This window comes from Meleagris gallopavo, chromosome 11 (genome assembly GCF_905368555.1).
Source record: "Meleagris gallopavo chromosome 11, MGAL_WU_HG_1.1, whole genome shotgun sequence".
NCBI lineage: Eukaryota > Metazoa > Chordata > Aves > Galliformes > Phasianidae > Meleagris > Meleagris gallopavo.
Window position 1 is genome coordinate 23262658 of NC_139414.1, and position 25592 is coordinate 23288249.

General features: G+C 40.1%; 1 protein-coding gene across 1 annotated transcript in view; it reads left to right on the plus strand.

The window, feature by feature from the left end:
* WWTR1 (WW domain containing transcription regulator 1) overlaps window positions 1-24611 on the plus strand; it is a 43433-nt gene extending 18822 nt beyond the window's left edge. Inside the window, exons 2-6 of the mRNA XM_085233389.1 lie at window positions 874-1010; window positions 14708-14907; window positions 20058-20191; window positions 20695-20807; window positions 21023-24611. Coding sequence (XP_085089515.1) covers window positions 874-1010; window positions 14708-14907; window positions 20058-20191; window positions 20695-20807; window positions 21023-21207 — 769 coding nt within the window. The 3' untranslated portion in view covers window positions 21208-24611. The remainder of the gene's footprint in view (window positions 1-873; window positions 1011-14707; window positions 14908-20057; window positions 20192-20694; window positions 20808-21022) is intronic.
* Window positions 24612-25592: the final 981 nt, after the last annotated feature.

Here is a 25592-nt window from a genome sequence, read left to right on the forward strand (position 1 = left end):
TTCAGGTAGCTCTTTTTTTTTTTTTTTTTGGTCTTTTTTTGTCTTTTGCTTGTTTCAAATGGAGTTACATGCTTAGCCTTGAAATCCTTGTTCTGCTAAGTGTCTAAATTGATGCATTTCAGTGAAAACCTTCCATTGCAACAAGAACACAGTCCCTTCATCTCTTTAATCTGACAAAAGATGTGTTACAGTAATCTCAGATATTAGTTTATTTCGGTGTGGTTTTTGGTGTTCTGTATGTACATGAGACTTTACCTAAGGAGAGTGGTGGATACGCTGTTGACCTACATTGACTACCTTGATTAAAAACTGCTGGTAACCTTGCAGAGACACTGGTCCCACTGATGTCATCTGCCTCTCTTGGCAACAAGAATATATTCTGATATTTTTGGAGATATACACAAGTTTTCATGGACTGGTAAGGAGCAAAGCAGTGCTTTCTGGGAGAACACCGTATTTTCAAAACTTGCCAAAATGACCATCCTTTGGTGCATGGAAAATGGCCCCGTATTTGAATGTGTAGAAGGAAGTGCTAAGAAAAGGGTAAACAACTTTTTAACGGTTAAGTAGTCTACAAGATGAGTATCTGTTACAGATTTTCACTATCATAATGGGATTCATCTTTTGTTTGAGTGAAAGTAATTCAATCAGGAGTAGCACGTGAAGTGTCAGGATGGTGGGGGAAAGAATATGTAAGGGCTAAAGAAATGGCAAGATGATAGATATTTCAGATGGGTTAGTGTGAGATAAGGAGGAGAAATAAATGTGGGATTAGAAGCACAAATAGGACGGTCCTGGCCTTATGCCTAACCATGTATTATAACGTACGTGGGAATTGTCTGTTAAACTTTTGCTTTATCTTCACTTTCTCAGTCACATAGAAAAAATTACAACATGGCAAGATCCTCGAAAAACTATGAATCAACCACTGAATCACGTGAGCCACCATCCTGCAGCTGCTTCCACGCCAGTACCACAGAGGTCTATGGCGGTGTCTCAGCCAAATCTTGGTGAGTACTGGATCTCTTTTCTGTGGCGGAAATATGAACAAGAGGGCAGGGCCATCTTTTACTGCTATGTTTCCCAAAGTAACTTTTGCTTCAGAAAGGGTAGTTCTGATTCTGTCATCAAGCCAAACAGTATGTTCTCTACTTCCTTTTCTTATTTTTTCCTTCTGTACAATTGGCAGCAAGTAAAATTGCACTGTTTGAAGTTCTAACACGTCATGCATTTTATTTTTGATCTTCTGTGAAAAGTTTTTGATGACGAACAGAGAAAAATGAAACCTTCCTATACTTTTTCATTCAGAGGTGGTATAAAGTCTCTACAATTCCACCAGATAATTTTCAAAGCTTCCTGCACAACATGCTACTGTAGATAATCTGTCTGCAGGCTTTCCTGTGTTTCTTCAGATCAGAGCTTGTAGCTGTTGGTAGTGGTGGTTGTTTTTTTCCCTCTTTTCTTTCTTTTTCTGTTCTTTCCCTCCCTCATTTATTTATTTATTTATCTATCTATTTATTTTGCATTGCTCTGTGATAGGAAGTACTTTCTAACAGAAACCACTTCTAGCAAAATAGTAAAAAGTCTGTTTTGCAGAATGAATTAACTGAAAACTTGTAAACGTGGGTTTTTTGGTGTTTGTTTCTAGCACTTCAGGATCAACTTTAAGCATCAACTTACGTTCCTCTGATTTTGCCAGAATCTTAGAAAAAAAAACCTTGAAATTCTGAAAATATTAAAGATATAAATGGAAGAAAACATTTTTAATAAATAATTAACACTGATAATTTTTCTTTAATTTTTTGCATCTGCAGTTCAGATCCCAGTAGTTTTAACTGCTCTGGCTTTCAAGTAAATGAGGAACAGATAGGTCAGCATACAGGCTCAAGATCACAAAACTGGGTCAAATAAGTAGTCATAAAAACACAAACTAGACTGGTGTTCAAGTTCATTTTTGTAAATTGGTCTCATAATTTCATGGTTATTCATGTGCAGTCGGTTCATCAATTTTGTCTCTTACATTCCAAGAAAACTATAGTAATCATTTGCCTGACAGTGGTCACCAACAACAACTATACAGAATCAGGTTTTACTTCTGTATTGAATTAGTAATAAATGCTTATGCTGTCCCTTGAAGTAAATAATTCTAATTCATAGAGTCATAGAATGACTTGGGTGGGACAGTGTCATGACAGAACAAAATTCTTACATTCTCTCAACAACTGTCCTACTTGTATATGTTCAGTACAAAGGCGTTGTTGGTTATGTTATGTGAATCAGCAGACAGCAACAGATTGTATCCTTAGCAGACATCAGAAGAAACCTGAGGAAAATCCTTCAGGCAAGAACTTACTGCAGTGTGTCATTCTACATGGTAAAATTAACAGCTGGGCTGCTTGTGTTATTTCAAACCACTGATGAAAGCAATTTTGAAATGAGCAACAGGTAAGAATAGTACAGAGGTGGGTTTGGTTTTTTTTTGATTTTTTTCACATCAGCTCCTCAGCTTACATTGACATCTGTTGAATTTTCTATCATTAAAAGACAGGGGATGTACCATGATTCGGGATAGTGTCCAATAGGCTTTTTTCCCTGCTTGTCAGTAGAAGTGAAGTAAGATTAATCAGAGGCATATCATGTGCTGAAATACTTGCACACTGAAGGAAGATCTTAGGATACAAAAGTTTAGAAATAAAAGCTAACACATAATTAAAAGTCTGTTCTTGAAGGGACTTGGGGTGCCCAATAGTGCATAGACTTCAAAATCTGTCACATCACATACAGACTGTGTTTCATTCAATACTCTTCACATTTATTGACCATGTATTTGAACAGTTGGGTATTCAAACAGTGCTTAGCACAATGGTTCTGGTCTGTGACAGAATTTCCTAAACATTAGTTCCCTACAGATGTGTAGAAGTTACCACAGTGTCCATATTTAATTAGTCAAGAAATTTTTTTTGTCAATCTGTTTTGGTGAATTTTTTCTCTTGCTGGTGGTTTTCTAAAGGCATTCTGTGATGCATCTTTGGGAGCATAAGTCTGGTTGCAGAGTAGAGTAGCACTTTCTGCATTCTGTTATTAAATTCAGCATCAGATAGAATCATAGGATCATAGAATGGTTTGTGTTGGAAGGGATGTTTAAGATCATCTAGTTCCAACCCCCTGCTGTAGGCAGGGACACCCCTCACTAGACCAGGTTGCTCACAGCCCCATCCAGCCTGGCCTTGAATGCTTCCATGGAGGGGGCATCCACAGCCTCTGTGGGCAACCTGTTCCAGTGTCTTACTACCCTCACAGTAAATAATTTCTTCCTAGTATCTAGTCTAAATTTACCCTCTTCCAGTTTAAAGCCATTTCCTTTCATCCTGTCACTCCATGTTCTTAGATTACAATTGATTAGATATACATCAGCACAATCTTGTAATTTTGAATGTGTTTATATGAAGTATTTATGTACCTAAACAGGATGCAGTAGCTTCTGAATACTTCATGTGTTTGTTTAAAATAAATGTTAATATAGTTTCCAGTGCTTAAGGTGAATGTATCTCTTTTAAAATTATCCTGGTCAAATGGAAGGGAGATACCATCCTGCTCTTTTGTGAAACAACAGTGTTGCTTCTAATGTTGCCTTCTTGAGTCTGCTCAGACACCAAATGGAGCAATTCTTTGGTCTAGTGGTGAGACCTCTAGCCAGAAGTGATCGTGCCAATATCCTACAAGCATCAGAGAAGAAATGGGAACTGAATCATAAGCTAAATCACTCTTCTGGCTGTCATTTTATAACTTTTTAGCAATTGAAGTCTATGCGTCTGTCTTTAGCTTTCATATTTTTTGGTACTGTAGGAATTAAAAAAGTTTTTCTTTTGAAGATGTGCCATCTAGAAGAAATGGATTTAAGTATTCCAGGTCTGCATACTGGTCTGCTCTTCCAATTAGTAACACATGTGTATTCCTTGCTGTGCTTCTGATGAGGAGACGGAAAATACGCTGTGTTCTGTACAGCTTGTTGCTTTGGTTTATAAACTTCTGTGAGCAAACTTTTCTAGTGAGTGTATAAAGGCACATACAAACATTCCATCAAAAGCACAGGATGATTAAGAGATACCACGTCCTGATATGTTTAGACTTGAGAGATGTGTGTAGTCAAACTTAAACTGATAGATGTGCCTTAAAAAATCCACTGTACTTTTTTACCTTCTCTTCTTACTGTGGATTTGTGTTGTCTGTATGTAGTGGTTTCCTTATAGCATTTATGTTTAGATTTATGTTGTCTATATATACTGATTTCCTCATAGCATTAAAAGTATTGGTTTTCTCACCAACATTTAAATACTGCTTATTACCTGTTGTATAACAAAGGCATCTGAAGGCATTTCTTCCTTTGATGCATCTTGATAAATTTGCATAAAACTGATACATGCTAGGTGGGTTTTTGTGTTAGCTTACAGAAGACCACTAAATTAAATGAAGTTTCATGAATGAAAGGAGAAATCTGTCTCATACTGAAAGCTCACTGTTGCAAGCATTCATTAGCAAATATTCAGGCTTGCTTGGTCTGATTTTTCTAAATATTTTGCCTTTTTTTCTAAAGCCGTTTGTAGATAGATATACTAAGGAAAGGACTGAATTAACAGCAGTTCTTTAAACTGTTTCATTGTTGGAATGCCATATGGTAAATAATCAGCCTCTAAATGAAGACAATCAGAAGCACTGTATTTTTCACCTCTTCGTAAGTGCTTCATAGATTCCATTTACTTTGGGCTGCCTACAGATGGATCTCTGGTCTGCCCAGTTTGAAAAGAATTTTTGATTGATTGATAAAATTTTGCTTGCATACTACCAGTCAGCTAAACTAGTGCAGTAGGACTAAAGACCCTGCATGGAAGGAGGGATATCTGTGCAGTCTTATTTTAGATATTTTAGGTATAGATTCCTGAATTAGGAAGACCAAGCTCCATGGACTTCCTGTGAGTGAAAGGAAGGAGAGAGCAGTTGCAGTTGCAGCCAAACTAATGGCCAAACTGCTGGCTGACTTAAGAGGCAGAACTGTTCTCTGGAAATGCCCAAGTCCAAGTTAAGGAAACTGGTCTGCCTTAGCAGCAGTCACCAGTGTAAGGAGATCATGTCGTGTGTTTTGGTGATGGTGTTGGTTTTTTATTTGCTTTTTTGCCTCTTAACACTGATACCCTTTCCTGTCATAGAGATTTGTCCATGAATTTAAAAATGCAGCATTTATCTGCATTGCTCAAGGTAATTTAACTGAATCTGAAGACAGGTGGGAGTTATGGCATTTTGCATCTGCTTTCTTTTTGAAATCAGCCAGGAAATCCAGCCAATAAAACAATGCAGTATTCCTGTTTAAATCAATAAACACATGAACCAAGGTTTCCATATCCTGCCAGGATAAAAGAGGTGTAGTTACTATTGTTTGAAAGTGATAAAACAGTTTTGGTTACTGTGTCGAAGTGATCTGGAGATAAGAAACTCCCAAGGTGTTTGAAAACAGGCAGTGTGTATTGTAGTGATAACGGGCGTACATTAAATGGTCTGGATTTTGCAAGGCTTGGTTTGCATTGCCTGGAGATTTGGCTACAAATGTGTAGCATAGGGAGGAACACATTTTTCCTCCTGCGTAGCCATACCCACTCACCACCTGTGAAGTGGAAAGGCTTCGTGTTTCAGGTCATTTTTAATTACTGGATATCCTGAATTTCGGTATGGTCAATGTGAATAATTTTGGCAACTGCTTTTGGTTAATGAAAGAGTACTTATAGAAGAGCTGAAACAGGACTTATGTGTTCTGTCAGAATGATGGTTTTACAATACAGCTCTGGAAAATAGTATTTTTTTGTTATTTGTGTTTAAAATCTGCTACAAGTAATTTATTGTGCACGTTTCAAATTGAGCATTTACTTGTGCTTGGAAGACAGGCTGGCAGCTGTAGAGATGAATGGGAATTAAATTCAATATGAGTAAAATAAATACAGGTGTCTCAAAGGATACACATCCTTATACCAGCAACCAGCCGTCTAGTAAATGTGAGATGTTAAAGGGTGGGGTGTTTTAAAGAGTTTTTGGTGCTTTTTCAAAATCTGTCATTTTTTTTTTAATTTCAATACAAAGAAGTTTCTGTTGTCATAAGCATTTCCTTTCAAGGTTAATAATCCAAACATGCACCAAAAATGTAAGGAGGCGGTATGCAAAAGCTGAAGATTACACAAAACAATTGAAAGCAGAAGTAATGTAATGATATTTTAAACAGCAATGGCCATTAGTAATGGCCATCAATCTTAATGGTGTCTCCCCCACAAAGTGGCCTCCTCTGTTACTTGTTCTTATTTGTTAAAATATTGTTTAAAAAGAAGTGCTTAAGTTCCTACAGAGTAAATTTGCAATCTTCTAAATAATTTTAATTTCCTGCTAAATCCTAGATTTAGTGGAGCACCTGCATTTTTTTTAAGCTTGAAGCTTAAAAAATTAGTTACATGTGCGTATCACAAAACATAACAGTTGAAACTGTTGAGAAATTTCCGTATAGTTATTTTCAGCCCAGAAACCTGAATAAAAGGCTCTCTGTACTGGGGTAGTACAACTTTTTGGTTTAATACTTTACAGATTTTTGGAACAAAATGCACCAGAAATGAAAAGCAGCATTTTTTGCTGACCTTGTTGGAAGGCTAACGCTGTTTCTGGGAAATAAGCAAAACAAGCAGTTCTTTGTTGGCAGAAGGGGAGAGAGAAAAGGAGGGTAGCTCAGTCCTTTTTTCCTCACAATGTCGTGACTAAGTCAAAACTGTAGTATAGCTGTGTTCTTTCTTTCTTTTTTTTCTTCTTCTTTTTTTTAGCCTGTATAGACATGTGTTTTTCATCAAATTGTGTTGCGTGACACCTGGCGCTGGCAGCTGATGTGAGTTAGGCTCTGGACTGCCCATAAACAAAGTAGGGAAAAAGGTCCAGAACTGCATTCAGACACTTTTGACACTAAAATAATAAAACTTGGTACAATCAGTTCAACACGTATGTCAGAAACAATTTACATGTTTTGGCTTCTGCAACTTGCAGATTGCCTTGCCCTCAAAATAATCCTTGCTTAGTGTGTACCGAGAACTTAATGTATAACAGGAAAGTCTGACACAATGTCAGAGAAAGTAGTTCACTAGAATATCTTCAGTAATTTACATAAAAACAAGCAAAGAATTGTCTCATTTTTCATCTAACTGGAAAAAGACAATTAAGTAGGATTAATTGAGATGTGAACTAAACTGTTGCAATGCCATGGACTGCAATGAAACTGTGGCCACACGCTTCATGTTTGGAACTTATTTCTACATTTTTATTCGCTTTCATATGAGCTGGAAAATTGTGTAACAGCTGTTTATTGAAGAGACGCAGTTCATTTTGCAAAACAAATTTGTTTCTCCCAGGGAAACTGAATTCAAGGGCACCTTGAATCAGTCTGCTAGAATAGTGACTGCTTTTCATCTGTGATGTTAAAACCAATCTCCTTTATAGTGATGGAGTTGAGCTTGTTAGATTTTTCCTTTGTTTGTAGAACTTAGATATGTTCCTCTGGGAATTCCAAAGCCTGCTTAGGGAATTCAAGCTTTCTGAAGACCTTAGTTAGCCTCTTCAATACAGTGCAGAGTTTCTAAGTCTGAACACAGGCTGAACAGAGCTGCTAAAGCACTGCTGATTTATTAGATGAATTGGAGTCGGTATTCAGTCTAGTTGGAACCACAACTGTGAGTTTTTCTTCTTGACTCAGACTTTGTTATGTTCCTAATGGCATTCAAATATAAATTCAGAATTCAAATATAAAGTAACAGATATTAACAAAGCCAATTAGGTAGCAAATAATGTGGCATAAAATTGCATCAGATGAAACAGATCTGTAGAACGTTGTTGTACCATTAAGGTTGATCACAACTGTTGACACAAGATCCTCCTTTGACTTGGCTGGGCTCATTCAAACCTTCAGTGACAAAGAGTTAGCAGCTACACACAAGAAGATGTTACAGAACTTTTCAGTATAGGATTTCAGCTTTGATTCAGTTAAGAATATGAAAGAGAACAAGTAACAGTTTGGGCTAATTTCAGGAAAAGCAGTGAAGTAAAAGACTTTTCTCAAAATGAGCTTGCATGTGTACCACAATGGATAGTCTTTCCATTGCTGGGATTCTTTCCATTCCAACTAGTGTACTTAAAGATTCCCTATTAATTTGAAATCTGGCCAGTATCATTCATACCAAACCCTCTTAAAGATATTTCAGGTACTATAATTTATTGTTTTCCCCATGCATACCATTGTAACTTACCTTCCAGAAAAGCAACCTACTGTCATCTCCAAGAATGTTTTTCTTTCTTGTTTGAAGAACTCATGCAGTATAAAGTTAAAAGCAGTGAAAACTTTTGGTCGTGTAATAACTATAACCATGTGATTGTTCTTTTCTGCACATCTTCTGAGTCTGGAATTCTGCCTGGTCATGTTTTTTTTCCCAAATAGAGAGCTTTGCAGGGTAAGATCTAGCTGTGGGCTGGTTTGGCCCTCTCAAAGCTAGTGATAATGCACTTCCACGGAACGAAGTGAGTGGCTCTGCACTGTAGTCTCTGGGTTCCAGAAGGCTTTTCTTGGGGATCAAATGGCATTTAAGTGCCTCTGGCGAAGCCACGTTACATGACACACTGTGTATCTGTCCTATACTCACTCTCCAGGACTTCAGAATCTGAAAGCATGTTACAAAGATGCTTTGGATACATTTGCATCCTTTCCGCACAGCCTGGAAGGATTTACTAGTGTGGACTTTGCACCACCTACAGGTAATGAAGTTGCTTCTAGACCCAAAATGTCCTCAATATAGCACAGCAGTGATCCATATTAGGTATGGCTAGTACTCATCTGGAGAAGGAACAAAATTAATCTACACCCCAAATAAAACCATATAGTTGGCATGTTGAAAATTCACTATATTTCATTCCTGACCTCTATGGAGGATATCGGTGCTGAATGCTTTTCTTAGCACCATGAACAGGAAGAACTTTTGTCTTAGATAAGTCAGGAGGACATAGAATGTCTTTGAGTTGCTTAATCTGTAAATGTGCTTGCTTGTGCAATAGCAAACCACTGAAAATGACACCAACCATCACTGCATTTATACAACACAATAAGATGTCCAAGGGTATTTCTGGCACCAAAAAATACAAAGTGGTTCTGTTTCTCACAGTCTTTTGTCCACTGTGTACAATCTGCAAATTTTACAATTTACAATTGTAAATCTTTCAATCGTATCTTACAATCTTAGATTTATAATCTGTCTTTCTTTTGACTGTAGGACAACGTTCTCAGACTGCCTGCCTCATAATAAGCAGTTTCTTTATCTGGAGCCAATATATTTGTTCTGTGCTGCGAGTGATTACTGTTTTGATCATTTTCCTGAATGGCTCAGTTACATTTTTCATTGGTATTTGAAGACATTTTGCTCTCAGTTGTTTCGTTTTCTGTAAGTAGTCTTTCCTGAGAGCCACGATCATGCTTTATGTGAATGCTTTCTATCTTGAATCGGGGACTCTTAATGTACATAAGATTATCCATAAGCTATTGTCTCTATAGTTTATCCAGTAAATCTTTTATTTCTGGAGATTATACCCAATATTATTCCAGTCATTTTAGTACACTTTTCCCAGTGGCATCATAACATCTTTCCTGCTTACTCATCTTTATCTTCTGTGCTGGGCTTCGTACACATAGAGAAATCTGGATATATACATATATATATGTATGTGCATATATATGTGATCTGGTTTTGCAAAGCATTGTCTAGCCCAGCTGCAGCAACAATGCCCTTCTGCAGGAAACAGCTCATTGAACGTTTCTCCTGGTATGCCCTGTCTCCTCAGGAGTACATTCTGCAGAACTCTGTTTCTGGAAAATTTTGGAGAACATGCTGGTATCTGTTACACCTCGATCGTGCAACAGCACGCTTGTGCCTGGTCACACTCAAGCTCTATTGGTGTGAGACAGTGAGAAGGATAGCAGGGAGAGCGCCTAGGCAACACCAGTGTTCATAAATTCATGGGACCCGATGGGATGCATCCACGGGTGCTGAGGGAGCTGGCAGAGGTGATTGCTGAACCACTCTCTGTCATCTTTGAGAGGTCTTGGAGAATGGGGGAGGTGCCTGAAGACTGGAGGATAGCCAATGTCACTCCGGTCTTCAAAAAGGGCAAGAAGGAGGATCCAGGTGATTACAGGCCAGTCGGCCTCACCTCTGTCCCTGGAAAGGTGAAGGAACAGCTTGTGCTGGATGCCATCTCCAGACAACTGGAAGAGGTTATCAGGAGTAGTCAGCATGGGTTCACCAGGGGGGAGGTCATGCCTGACCAACCTGGTAGCCTTCTACGATGTTGTCTCTGGCTGGGTGGATGGGGAGAGAGCAGTGGATGTAGTCTACCTTGATTTCAGCAAGACATTTGATACTGTCTCCCACGACATCCTTATATCAAAGCTGGGGAAGTGTGGGATAGATGAGTGGACAGTGAGGTGGGTTGAGAACTGGCTGACTGGCAGAGCACAGAGGGTTGTCGTTGGTGGTGCAGAGTCCGGCTGGAGACCTGTAACCAGTGGTGTCCCCCAGGGGTCTGTGCTGGGTTCGGTCTTGTTCAACATCTTCATCAATGACCTTGATGAGGGGACAGTGGCCACCCTCAGCAAGTTTGCTGATGATACAAAGTTGGGGGGATTGGCTGACACACCTAAAGGCTGTGCTGCCATTCAGCGAGACCTGGACAGGCTGGAGAGCTGGGCAGTAAGAAACCAGATGAGGTTCAACAAAAGCAAGTGTAGAGTCTTGCATCTGGGGAGGAATAATTGCATGCACCAATACAGGCTGGGGGATGAGCTGCTGGAGAGGAGCTCTGCAGAGAGGGACCTGGGCGCAGTTTAGAAAAGCCCTAAGATTTAACACATAACAATGTGCAGTGCCTTTGGGTGGAACTGAGGCCTAAGAGTATTTGCTGTAAAGGTAGCTGCCTGATATTGAAGGTGAATGAATGAATCTCTCTCTCTTTCTCTCTCTGTCTCTCTCTCTCTGTCTCTCTTTTTTTTTTTTTTTTTTTTTTTTTTTTGTATGATGGAGGAAAATGCAGTGTCAGGAGGTTCAAATGACAACAGTAGAATTTGTTCCTATTACCCAATTCCATTCCAATTAGTGGCAGTTTTGAACAGAGCTGTTTCTCTCTGGACTTGTGTCCAGAGGTTTTGGACCTACATACCTCTGAGGAGAAAGGTACTGATAGAAGGAGGAGCAGAACCACGTAATCCATGTGGACTTAGCTGAGGATGGCTCTTACTTACTCTTTTGCCTTCTGTGTATCTTCTGCACTGAAAAATCCAGGTGACATAAGTCACTTTTCTTGGAGGTAGAGTGAGATTTTTGTTGTTTCTTGGAAATATGATCACACATGGCATGCTTGACTTATAGGTAATTTGGTATAATTTAATTTCTGCACTCCTGATGTCTGGTTTAGGAATGCTTTACTCACTGTACTGAGCTTCCTGTAAGTCCTTGATTGTATATAATAGTGGATAGCATTGCTTGAAAGGAAAGGAAGTTACTGTAAGAGTTAGGGTTGACTGGATGAAAATGTTCTGTCTGTCCCCATGAGAAGAAATGACTTTTAGTGTTATTGGGGACCGTAACTCTGGGAGAAATATTTCTCAGCGTATACTTATCATCTTGTTCTTTGCCTTCTTGCATCTATCGTTTCAGCTGTTACCCACATGAGTGCAGATGCACTGATAAAGAGAGTTCTATAAAGCAAAGGCAGTAGGTAGCCATGACAAGTGCTATACATCTCAGGCTCTAGCCCTGACTCACCATACAGACTGTTCGTCTTCACATAACTTTGCCTGGTTCTATCATTTGTATGTGCTGCTTAGATGAAAACAATTTTTGTATGTAAGATGACTGTATTGTGGTAATCCCTCAGCCAGCCTGGATTCTAGTGTGGCTGTCCTGTCAGTCAACCAACCATTGACATGCCAAAAATCTAAACATGTTTACGCTTGCGAGAAGAGTTAAGTTCCTGCCTAAGTGTTTATGGTACTGGAAATTCAACACCAGTTTTACACTGATATAGTCCATATAATTGCACTTACAATATTTCTTAATTATTTTAATAATAACTGGGTCTAGAGTAAGTTCTGCGGTTCAAAACTTTCCATTACAAAAGTAGTTTGATTCCTGCACCCAGCTCTCATTCCTGCCTTTCCCTCTTGGCACTGCAGTTTGCTGTCCTTCAGAGATTTGCCACTGAAAAGTCACTAATCAGTTCTGGCTTTGTCACTCATTCCTCTTCCCTGCAACTGGTTTATTTCTCCCATCTGCTCTCCAGTTTTCACTGAGCATAAGCATTTTCACGGCTACCCAGTGACTTTTGTTAGGAACTTGTCTAACCAGAAAATACCTTTCTAGCCCCAGGCAGTTTTTAGTTTGTTATGCAGCTACAGAAATGCGTTGGCCAGCCCAATAAAAGGATAACATGTGGGCAGGAGCAAGCAGCTGAGCGTGGAAGAGGTGGTAACAGTAAATACCCTGCTTTCATGAGGAAGCATGATGTCATTTGTGTGGATACAGCTGTCTGTGGACCACACATACTCTAAGTCAGTGAAAAGGTTACATTACTGCAGGGCTTCTTTTAGCTTGGATTATTTCTTGAGCTGAATTTGCAACTGAAGCTAAAATATCATGACTGCATGCTCAGATGACCCCTTAGTGCTTAGACCTATGTGAAGCATTAAAGGCCAGGCTGGATGAGGCTGTTAGCAGCCTGGTCTAGTGAGGGGTGTCCCTGTCTACAGCAGGGGAGTTGGAACTGGATGATCTTGAAGGTCCCTTCCAACCCAAACCATTTCTGTGATTCATTCTATGATTCTATGAAAGATTCAGTTCAGATCCGATGTAAGAACATGAATATTTCTGCCTAATGAAGCTTGGTGAAATTTATCCTGGCCCAATGTCTGCATACCTGCCTTGTTCCAATTGCAGAGTGACAGACAATACATGATTTGGCAGAAAGTTTGGAGAACTTTCAGACTCTGAAATTATAAAGCCATTTCTTTCAGTGCTTCAGACACTTCCAAGAGTGCTTGCTGAACTATATTCTACAATGTCAGATGTGAACACAGCATAAAGATTGAGTTCTGAGAAGCAGAGAACTGTGTTGAGATTTCAGTTTTCATATGGTAAGAGCAATGAGTGAGAGACAAAAAGGAAGAAACAAATCTTAGTTCTTTGGGAGGAAAGATAATGTAGCTCTTCTGAGAAGTATTTTATTATCTAGGGCATTGTTGTTAAAAAAGAGAAGCTTTCTTAATTACGCTATCACCTCATTAGTGAAAGACTACTTGCAAAAATGTCAATGCATTTTTAAAGCGCTATGTGGCTACCACTTATCATTCAAACTGATTTCAGGCACCTGATTTGTTTTTTCCTGGAAATGTGAAGGTAGGGGAGGAAATGAAGAACTATTTACCCTGTGGTGCACAAAGCATGTTGAATTTCTGAGAACTGATACGTTTTATTTAAAAGTAAAGTGGAGGTAATGTCAAAACTGTGCATGCAAGCAAAGCAAAAGGAAGAATTCCTTCACTGCTTCCCATCAGCAGGCAAATCTGCAGCTGTTTCCAGGAAAACAGGATTTCAGCATAGGTAATGGTTACTTGGGAAGACAAATGCCATCACGCTGAATGTCCTCCTTTCCTCCTTCTTTCACCTCAGCTTTTCTTGCAGAGCACATCCTCATCTGGGATGGGATATCTCTTTGATCACCTGTGTCCCACTGTGCTCCCCCCTCAGACTCATGTGCCCCTTGTGCCCCTGGCTGGGAGGCAGTGAAAGGAGAAGCACCTTGACTGTGTGAGCACTGCTCAGCAGCAGCTAGACATCAGTGTGTTATCAGCACTGTTTTCATCATCAATCCAAAATACAGCACCACACAAGATATTGTGAAGAAAACTAATTCTGTCACAGCCTAAACCAGAACAGGAAGGCTGCAGCCTGCCAAGGAACAGAACATCCTACTAGGTTTGCTTCTTACCTGGCACTGGAAGATCTCTCATCTCCATGTCATCAGAAGTGTGCATCTCCTTCATAGTGGTGGAAGACACACACAGACGTCATTATCTGTGCCAACAAATATTTTTACAATAATTAATTTAGATCTAACAATAAAGAAAATGTTAAGAAATCACTTAGCTACTCCACTGCATAACACAGGCAAACATTTGTAGAGTTTTCAATTAGAAAGTTTGCGTATCATTTGCTGCATATCAGTGGGATGCTGGGATGGTAGAATCATAGAATTATTTGAGTCAGAAGGGACCTTATAGACCACCTAGTCCCAACCCCCTGCCATGGGCAAGGCTACCTTCCACTAGATCAGGTTGCTCAAAAGGTAATTATAAATACCTGTTATATTATAAGTATTCAGAAGATTTATACACCTATAAAATATTACAAGATAATACTTATTAAGCAATTACTATAACAGCAGTCTTGTCAAGTAGAGTAGTTATCTCAGTCATTAGAAGTAAAGTATTTCAAACAATGCCTTATTCACTGTGGATGAGCAACGTGCGTCCTGGGCTCTCTGTTCTCTTAAAGTACATTTATACCTAATCAGCCGTGATTTCTTTTCTTTCCCACAGTTATGAATCACCAGCACCAAATAACAGGCAGCACATCCATCTCACAGCAAAGCTGTCCTTCCCAGACTCCGCAGCCAGGCCTGCTGAACATGCCCAGTGCACTGACTGCACAGCAGCAGCAGCAGCAGAAGTTGAGGCTCCAGCGAATCCAAATGGAGAGGGAACGAATTAGGATGCGCCAGGAGGAGCTCATGCGACAGGTAACGTTGAGGATACACTTTTATTTTGCTCAAGAACTTTTCTTTTACCAGGTACAAATAGTAGCATTGTTGCTTTATGTCACGATTAACTATTGCTTTAGGTGAGGATAACAAAAAATGAATATAAATGGAGTCTTCTGGAAAAGACAGAGAACATTTCATTTTTTCACTGTAATGAGAATATTTGTATAAACAATTTATAATGATGTATTTGCATCATATTTGCATTTTTTACTTTTGCCTCCTTCCTCTAAGCATACAAGAATTTAAAGAAACGATGTTTTACAAAATTAAGAAAAAATATTTACAATTCTTGCAGCTGCACGAAAGAAGCAAACAAACCATTAAAATGATGTCCTTTTACAAATCTGAAGTAACACTTCCCTGTCTTTACATGTGATTATTCCCATCATCTTTGGTGTAGGGGAACATTCTCATAGTTAAACGCCCTTGCTAAACAGCGGTGAAAGGCAGATACAAGTCTGCTAATGTCTCTGACATTTTTTACTGACTCACATCATGAATTTGACTTCTACGGTTCAAGCTTGAGTGTGAAAACTGTGCAGATGCTGTCTTGTGTCCATGCTCAATTTCCACTACCCTTAATTTATGGGAATTACATTGTGCTACATCATCTGTGCATGTAGAATGACTGTGTTCAGTGTGCTGATCTCTCGCTTGATTGGTAATCTTAAGCCTTGTATGTACCTTCACCTTTACTGTCCAGAAGTGAGGACATAATAGAGAACATAATAGAGGTGGAAGAGAGTGGGCATCTCTGGTGTGAGTTTCGTCATATTGTTATCATGCTAATAACATGTTCCTTTATTTTTTACTTTCTTTGGCCCTGTTCTTGCTTCAGGACAACAGCAAATTAAACATCAAAACAGTCAAGCCATTAACACAAAGGCTGGTATTCCTGCCTGCTTACAGTGTGTTTTTCACTGAAACTGATACATGCTCAGCAGTGCAGCCGTGTGGTGCTTATTCAAGCCTTCAACTTTACAATGCTTGTGGTCTTTCTTTGATCTACACATTATAGAAAATAGGACAGCATCACTTCCTATTACTAAAATTTTCAGAACTGATTTAGCTTTTAATGACATACTCACCACCTACAGAAAGCAAGATGTAAAATCTATCCTTTTCAACAGAATTTTGTGCCCTTCCTGCCATCAGCCTCAGCAAGAGCTCAGAAGGACATGGCAAATCCCTCTGGAGTCAGACCCTTCACTGTTGCTTTTGCTTTTTAAGTACAACCTACCTAAGGGAAAAACTGAGTAAAGTGTGCACGCGGCTGCTAGGTGGCTTCAAGGAGGTGCAGAGAACTTGAACAAGATGGGAGGAATTCTTTCAGCAGATCACAAGCCCACTTTCCACCAGGCAGCAGCTGCTGGCTTCTCCGCAGCCATTCCTGGCTGCAGCTGCTCGGGTGGAGCAGCACTCCCAGCCTGGAGGAGCATGCAGTGCTGGAGGCACTCTGCTCAGGGAATTTGTTTACTGCGTTGGTTGGTACTGCCACCAGCACAGCAAAGTGAGTCCTTGCAGGAAGTGCTGTGCATTTCAGAACGCCAGTATGGCTCAGCTCCTATTTAATTGCTTTCTTACTCAGTTTTGTCATTCCAAAAAGAGCTTTCTTTCTCACTGATTTTTTTTTTTTTTTTTTTTCAGCTTTCTAGAGGAAAAGGGATAATGTGCTTACTGCTCAGGAGGCTTCCTGGAAGTGGAAGTCATTAGAGCAGTGTCAGTTTGAAATCTTAAGAGGGTCACAGAATCATAGAATCATAGAAGGGCCTGAGTTGAAAAGGACCCCAATGATCATCTAGTTTCAACCCCCCTGCTATGTGCAGGTCACCAACCAGCAGACCAGGCTGCCCAGAGCCACATCCAGTCTGACCTTGAATGCCTTCAGGGATGGGGCATCCACAACCTCCTTGGGCAACCTGCTGCAGTACATCACCACCCTCTGGGTGAAAAAACTTCCTCCTAATATCTAACCCAAACCTTTCCCATCTCAGTTAAGCCATACTGGAAAGACATCCTAGCACCCCTCTCTGTGTGTGCATCTTCTGTCTTGTTTGGAAGGGACAGTCACAGAAAGGCATTGCGTGTCGGATGTTGCCTTCTGATCCCCGAACCTCTTCCATAAGTGTGGGTGTGGAAGGGTACAGGGGCTCAAAAACAGCTGTAGAGGGAATGATACGTGGGGATGCAGATGAGGATTTGTCAGTGTTTTGTTCTCGAAGAGTAAAGCTCACTGACGTGCTGCATCCTGAACAGGAAAACTTCCTGCTGCATTCTTTCCACTGCACCGGTTGGCGCGCAGTCTGACCCATTGATGGCACAGGCAGTGTCTAGCTATTGCACCGTCTGCCTGAGAATGAGGGCTGGCAGAAAAGGAGCTGAAGTGGCTAGCAATGTAAACTCCCTTCAGACACCATCACACCCCAGCTTGAAATGACTGTCTGGCAACTGATCACGGAGCTCAGTTCAGTTCTGCCAAGAAGGATTCCAGGAAATGTGACAATGAATTTATAGACTCGGTTGGCACGCAGCTTAAAAGGAGCTTACATCCGAGCTGTGTTCAGAGACACTGAATAATTCAATATACTGCAATCCTTTGAAGCTTTTAAAGATTTTGCAAATAGTCACTGTCAGAGCCCTCTGACATGCCTTAATGTTGTCAAAACACTGAGGGGTGGGGTTTCCTTGTTTTTGTTGCTGTTATTTATTTTGAAAATCATTTAGGTTTTGAAACTTATGCTTTAGTGCCCTAGCACTTGGTCCTTTGCGAACTAAGGGCCAAGGATGGTCTCTGCTGACCAACAGGAGGCACTCCTGCATTTGGGAGCTAGAAGGTGATAAGAATGGCTAAGAGTACATTGTCACAGCGTGTGACTGCAGTATTGCCACTCTTAGTGCCACAGGAGGTGCATTTTGCAGTGTACCTGGACTGTATGTGCAAATGCATTTTGTCAGGAGCTGAAGCTTCAGAAATCCTTACTGTACTTTGCTGTTCTGTTGGTTGTGTTGCTTTCCTCTGAGCAACCTGTGGCAGTGCTTCACTCCTCTTCATGTAAAGAACTTTTTCCTTATGTCCAGACTAAATCTTCCCTCTTTTAATTAAGACATAGTTACAATATTCTGAAAGAGACAGATACTTGCATCTCAATCTTCCTTGTTATTTTATTTTTTAGAAACAGCATTTGATTTTCAGAAGTGACAGAAAAGTAGTAACCAACATGTATTCTACATGTTGACAAACCAAGGGGAAAGGCTTTTTTTTTTTTCTTCCCTTTGTTCTGATATTACCTTTATTAGTGGGAACTGTGTCCTGTGAGATGTGAATTTGCACTGCCCAAGTATCAGAAACATGAACTTTGTTTCTGGATTGGTCTTCAGCAAAATAAATCTTAGCTAAGTCTAATCTGCTTCATTTTGACTGTTTCACTTCCTTTATCTTTTGGTATTTTCTCCTTTCTGTCTGTCTTTTTCTTTCTCTCTGTCTTGCTAGTATTAGCCTTGCTTATATTGTTGCATTTGCTATTTACTTGATATATGTTAAAAAATATTTTCAGTATCTTCATATAAACAGTTAAAAAAAACCAGGTCTGCCCATTTTCTCAGATGTTATATTTTTACAGACTCCAGCCAGTTTAATTATATGTAAAGCACCACCAAGGGTATTGTCATTTGAGAAACAAACTGATATACATAAGCTACCATACACAAGCTATTAAAAATCTTCACTCTTTTTATTCTTAGCATTTACTAAATAATCTCTAATAATCTAATGTAGATTATTAATCAGTGACTATACTGATAATTTGATAATAAATAAAGCGTTGTGATAATGGGCACCAGTATATGTTGGTTTCCAAGGAATCATGGTTGCATTATTCACGAAAAGACCAAATTAATCCTCCTCACTAACCAAATCAATAGCAGAACGTCCCACTCTACCTCAAAATTTGTTCTTTTTTTTACTGTATTTGAGAGAACAAATGAGTTACAGATTCAGTGGAAAATGTTTTTCTACTAAATGAAATATTTCCTTTTCTTACTTCCCAAAAATCTGTAATAATAATTAGGCAGAGTCAGCTAAGTTTACTGATACAACTTTATTATTTTTAAGGTGCTAGGATGTTCATTTGGGACATCTGTGTGGAGCAAAACAGTATTTGTATTAGAGCTCTGTATGTCTGTATGTCTGTGAGACAATCATGACACCACTAGATGTCATGATTGTCTCACAGAGATAAAATGAGATTTAACCATCACGAAGAGTTGAAACAAGTTTCTTCAGTCTCATTTGTAATCTTTACGACAATATGCAAGACACAGATCAGGAAGGCACTTATTATTAAGCAAAGAATTCATTATAAAAATTATTAGATCAAATTCTTCCCTGCAGTGGTCTTTCTAACTTTTGGATTGCAAGTTAGATTCTTCTGCTGTGGTGTCTAGCAAAAATGAGGACGCAAAATTATAGAAGTTATCCAGCATTTTCTGGGTGAACTCTGTGAATGAATCTACTGATGACTCAGCTGCATTTGCCACAGGAGTCTGCTGTGCCAGGTTCTCCAGCAGCTCCACCAAGATGCCAATCTGGGCCACCGTTGGTGTCTGTGGGAGGTTCATGGCACCAAAGGGTGCTGGCTTCCCTTCCCAGATTTCAATCCAGAAATTTTAAAGATTACACTTTAGATTGCACTAGTAACAACTAGATGACAAAGTAGAGTAGAGCAGAGTAGAATAGCTCTGTTGGAACATACAAAGACCATCAAGTGTACATACCTGACCTCTACAGGGCTAACCAAAAGTTAAAGCCTATTACTGTGGGTGTTAGCCAGATACCTCCTGAACACTGACAGGCCTTCGGCATCAACCACCTTTCTTGGAAGCCTCTCTCACCTTGGGAGGCCTCCAGTAGATTCTGCAGCACTGGTGGGTATGAAGGACAGTTGCTGTCTACGACATCACAATTTTCTTCATATCAGTGTAAACAAAAAATCATCACTTTTATGGTTTAGAATTGCTTTCCTGAATAAAAATGTGGACAGATATAACATGTTTTCTTGTTATGAGACTGCAGTGGTGTTGAACTGTTGGAATAACCCTCCTTCCCTTATATTTCTTTGCCTTCTCAGGAAGCTGCATTGTGCAGGCAGCTTCCCATGGACTCTGAAAACATGACCGCAGTTCAGACAGCCATGAGCACAGCTGCCATGACCCAAGATATGAGATCTATTACAAACAATGGATCCGATCCTTTCTTGAACAGGCAAGTTCATGTCCTCTTCATTAGACAATTCACACTTTTAAAGCTGTCTCTTTAAAGTAGTTTTCTAAATCATCTTCTTTTGTACATACTCTGAAGAGGAGTACAGCATAGTGGATGACCTGAAATCTTTCAGTTTACACTTCCTGAAGGAATTGTAGAAAAATCAAACAAATGGTAGCAGGTGGTTTGAAGTGCACTGTATGTATGTGCACGGGGAATACACTAAGTACATATTGTAAGTATAAATAAATTGACTTCTTTTAGGTTATCAGAGCTGTTTTTGTTAGAGAGGTGTATATACATGTGTATATTTCAAAATTAATATGACCTCACTTCAGTCACTTTGAATTTGCAATCATGCACTGGAAGCCAGCAAAGAAGGTGAGGCTTAATGACTCAGTATTTAATATCTAACCTGTTACACAGTCTTTTCAAACGATATGATCAGGGGCAATGTCTAACAGAACACCATTACTGAGCCTTTTTCATGTTTCAATTTACAGTGGGCCATACCATTCCAGGGAGCAGAGTACAGACAGTGGCTTGGGTTTAGGATGCTACAGTATACCAACGACACCTGAAGATTTCCTCAGCAACGTAGATGAGATGGATACAGGTAGAATACCCTGAGTTACCTTAAAGTATAATGATGTTAAAAACATCTTGTTCTAGCTAGTGCTGTTTTATAATTGCATAGTGGGGTGCTTTTTAGGTAACATTGTAGAGGATAGAAGTGCTTACGGGAAATGGTGAAGCTAATTTTTATATCAGTTGTGTTGTTGTAGATTACCCATAAGGTCTGGAATTTCAAATATTCTTCAATTTTTCTAGGAGAGACTGTAGCACAGACAACAATGAACATAAATGCACAACAAGCGCGTTTCCCTGATTTCCTCGACTGTCTTCCAGGAACAAACGTTGATCTTGGGACTTTGGAGTCAGAAGACTTAATCCCTATTCTCAATGACGTGGAGTCAGTACTCAGCAAAAATGAGCCCTTCCTTACATGGCTGTAATCACCCATTCTCTAATGCTGATTCAGTGTGAAATGCAATTCAGCATTTATTTTTCCTCTTTAGATAGAGGAAAAAAAAATATCTGAAAATTCTGAGAGATCACTGCCTTAGTGACTTTTGTTATGTCATCTTTATGGTTGGTTTAATCTCTGCCTGGATTTGACTGACACTAACTTAAGTATAAAATACATATAGAGATATACATATATAAATATATATTTCTTTGTCTTTTAGAAAATATACACTATGCATTTTCCTTTTCAGATCAGGCAGAAATGTTTCACTTAAGGACAGAAACTGAATGATGTTTGTGCATGCCTGTGACTGATCTTCTAGGTATTGATTAACGTCACAAACCCTTAATGAATCACAGAGGCTAACTCCTAGGTCACTTGGTTCACAGAATCTGCATAGCATCAGACTATGCAAGCAGTTTTATTACTGCGTTTATGACAATAGTATCAGAGGCTTTTTTATCAACTTACTTAAGCTTTAAAAATCTTTTTTTATTATTATTAGGAAAACTGTACTGTATGGAATATAGATTAAATCTGATCCATATCAGCCATGATAATTTTCATATATTTGTAAAGGCACAAGAAGTACTATTGCCATTTTTTTTTCCAGTATATTACTGTATAGTTTCCAGATAATAACTGTGCTTAATTTTTGAAAGTACCAGTATTGTTTAGCAATAGTTTCACAGTGCTAGTGTTGTAAAACAATCCAACTGGTACTAACTGCTGCCTTTTTAAAATAAAACAATGTATTACAAACCAGCAATTTTTTAGTAGATCTTAGATTTTGATGTTTATTATATTAAGCATTACAATTTTTTAATTTAACACATGAACAAACAATTTTTCCTATATAATAATACATGGCAATTAAATGCAGAAATGTGCTGTTGAGGTCAGGACAGAAAAACGTGTCACAACCTGGTAATATCATATGTAGTATGAAAAAACGCTTGTAGTACTGTTTTTAGTAATGTTTCTAACTGACAATGTCAAACTGTACATGTAGTTCTATACATGAAAAAAAAGATGTTATCTTTATCAGGGCAAAACTAAGCAGTGTTGCTACTGGTCTGGTAAGGCTGCACCTTCTTAAGTCTGTCACTTCCTGTAATCAGTGTACAGAACACACAGCATAATGTTTTGCACTCCTACATATTGTATTCCCTATAAATGCTTCTTTTTCAGAGGTTTGGGACTGAATAGGCATCAAGGATGTTAAGCATACTCTTCCCCTGAAATGCAAATGAAGTCCTAAAATTCTTAAATATTTTGAAATTATATTATTTATGATCTATGAATTTATGCCTTTAATATTGAAAAATATGTATTTTTATGAAAGACACTAAAACTTTTCTCTGAGCTTAATCCAGGCTATGCAGAGAGAGGAAGAGGTATGGCACTCAGTGTAAATGGCTGTTGTTCAATTTAATGATACTTAGTAAGATCTTACCAATGTGCTGTAATATTGATCACTGAAGACTTTTTCCATCTGGCCACATGAATGTAGGTGTAAAGGTCAGAGATTAAGTTACGGGAACATGAGAAAGTTTGGAAGTCAAATGATTATGTGACAAAATTTGATCCTTAGTGGGAAGGGTCACTGCAGACTGAGCTATACAGAAGGTGAGTCACTGGCGTTCAGCAGAAGACCTGGTGGAAGAACCGATGCAGTAAACTGCCCTGTGAACGACATGCAGCTGGTGTGCAGTGTATGAAAGGTGAAAACTGAAATGCACACACCAAAAGTTGGAACAGGAGAGGGAAGGCAAAGACCTACAGTCATGAAGTTGTACTACAGAGGGAAAAGCAGCTCTTTTTGTATTTTCTCTTTTTAATATAAAGCGAGATGTGACAGCAGAATTGTGTCTGCACAGAGTATAATTATGGAATTGTCACTATGTTTCTTGTATTTTTGGGGAGGGAGGGGAAGGATATTTTCTGTTTATTTGTTTCTTTTTGGTTTTGCTTTGTTTTTAATGTTAGCTAGCATATCCAGGTAAGAGAAATTCCTTTCCAACAAACAAGGGACCGGGCAGGGCCAAGCAGCGTTACTGTAATTATGAACAGCCTCTCTCTTTTAAGGGTCTCTTCAGGGTGCCAGCCTCAGTGCCAAATGGATGCCTCAGGCTTCGTTCTGTAGTGACACACCTGATGGCATGGTAAAGGAACGGGAGATTTTTGGCACCTGACTGTATGCTGACTTGTAGGCCACTCTCCAGTGCTGCATTATGGCCTGAGAGACTGCAGGCCGCCAGTGCTGGAATAATTCACTGTGGCTGCAGAGCTGTGTTCTCATGGGATTCCCTTGCTGTGGCACATCATTAGGTCATGTTTAGAAAATACAGTTTGTCCATCTGCCAGTACCAGTGTCAATTTGGGTCATAGTGCATCACATTCCAAGCAGGTCAAGTGTTTGGCTGATGCAGAGTAGGCAGCCGGTGCTGTTTGGCTGCACTGTTTTTCATCAGCTGGAGGTGGCAGCTCTTGCAGTGAGAACTGATACCATTTTCTGGTGCAGTCTGATGTTATGCAGAATTAGAGAGCTTAAGAGCAGCTCGTTCTGTCAGCCATGTTTCGGGTGGTTGTGTGTCAAGGTTCAAAGGAGTTAAAAAGGCAAAAAATCTGAAATTACGTTTCCATATTACTTCCTATTGATAAAGTCACAGTTGGAACAGGGAGGTGCTATTACCTGAAACACTGCTGTCAGCATAAAGCAGTGACCAAAATCTTAGGTCAGATCTTTACTCAGTTGTGAATCAAAGCATAGTTAAAGTAGAAGTGATGGTTTACACTGTCAGCTTTTCTTCCTAGTAAAGGAAATTACAGGTTGTGCCATGGGAATACTGCCAGGACATCATGGGGGGGGAGGGAGGGGAGGAGGGGAGGTGTGGGCTTGCCTGCTTGAAAATGAATGTTTTGGAAAGAGAGGATTAAAATGTCTGTTTTAAGCAGAAAAATAGGGATGTTCAAGTAAACTTGTTTTGTATTATACTGCATCCCTGTACGTGCTAACACTAACTTTTTTATTTACTTCTTCATTTTGTTAAATGATGTGAGCATTTGGTTTTAATTTAGAGACGTTGCAGCAGACCGTATGTATCAGAAGCACGCAGATCACCCTGTTGTATCAAGGCTTTGATTCTGTGCTTTTAAAGATGTTTTTCTCTGATCTCATACATGAAAAAATACATGCATGAATTGCAACGTTTTGGATGCATATTTGTTGTTCTTTTGTTTATTTATTTTTTTTCCCTTTGGAGGGTTTTGCTCTGTGCTTCCCAGGGAACCATGCTTGGAATAAAGGTAAAGATCTGTTCTATGGAAAAGGCATACACTTTTAATTCAGTGATTGGCTCCATGCAAAATAAAAGCATTTTACGTTTACATCTCAATTCATTATGAGTTGTTTTGGGCATCGGCGATCATTACAGTTTCACTTCTAACGCTTCCAGTGCTCCCAGGGCCGCTTTGCTGCTCGCCGTGACTCCGACGCCACGAGAGCAACATTCCCCGTGGATCGGCGGCTGCAGTGCAGTAATGGCACGGGGGGAGCGCGGCTGCTGCAGCGATCTGCCAAGAGGCGAACGGTGTAAAGTTTACGCTGCAAACACAGCGGGGCTTTGTGTTAGCACAGAGACTCCGTGAATTCCGCTGTAGCGAGCGGCGCGGCATCGCATTTCTCCTTAGGCTTAGGAATTAGCTGCAGTCATGCGCGAGGGGAAGCGTGCAAATGTACCGCATCGCCGGGCAGCGCTGCCGCGTTATGACCCCGTTTGGAGAAGCGCGTTCACGGGGACGGTGACCACGGCCCTTCGGCAGAAGCGCTGAACGCGTTCACCTTCGGCGGTCGCTCCGTTGGGCGCTGCCGGGTCGGTTCCGCCGCAATGCGAGCTCTGCGCGGCGCAGCGCTGCTCGCGGACGGCTGAAACCGCTTCGGGAAGAGCTTCTGGCACTGCGGCGCTCCGAGGAGCCGCGCGGCTCCCCAGGAAACATGCCGGCAGCCCGCCCTTCTCGGCCAACGCCGTAAAGCAACCCTGCCTCCGTCAGGCCCCCCGTTTCCCCTGCGGGCTCAGAAGGGCCGTTCGGGCCGCGCAGCGTTGTGGTTCGCGCCCGCTCACGCAGCGGCGGCGCGGGGCTGTGCGGGCTGGGCGCTCCCACACCGCCGTTAGCAGCGCAGCGCTTCAGCCCAAAGCTTCCTCCTGCTTTTCTTCTACTGTTTGTCCAAGCTTACAGTTTCCACCGTCACCAATTCGCTATCAGCGACGCGTCCCTTCCTCCCCCAGGTATCTCTTAACTCTTTGAAATGCGATCATTAAAAATCAACGCAATAGTCCGGAAAAACCGAGACCGCCTTCTCTACTTTTG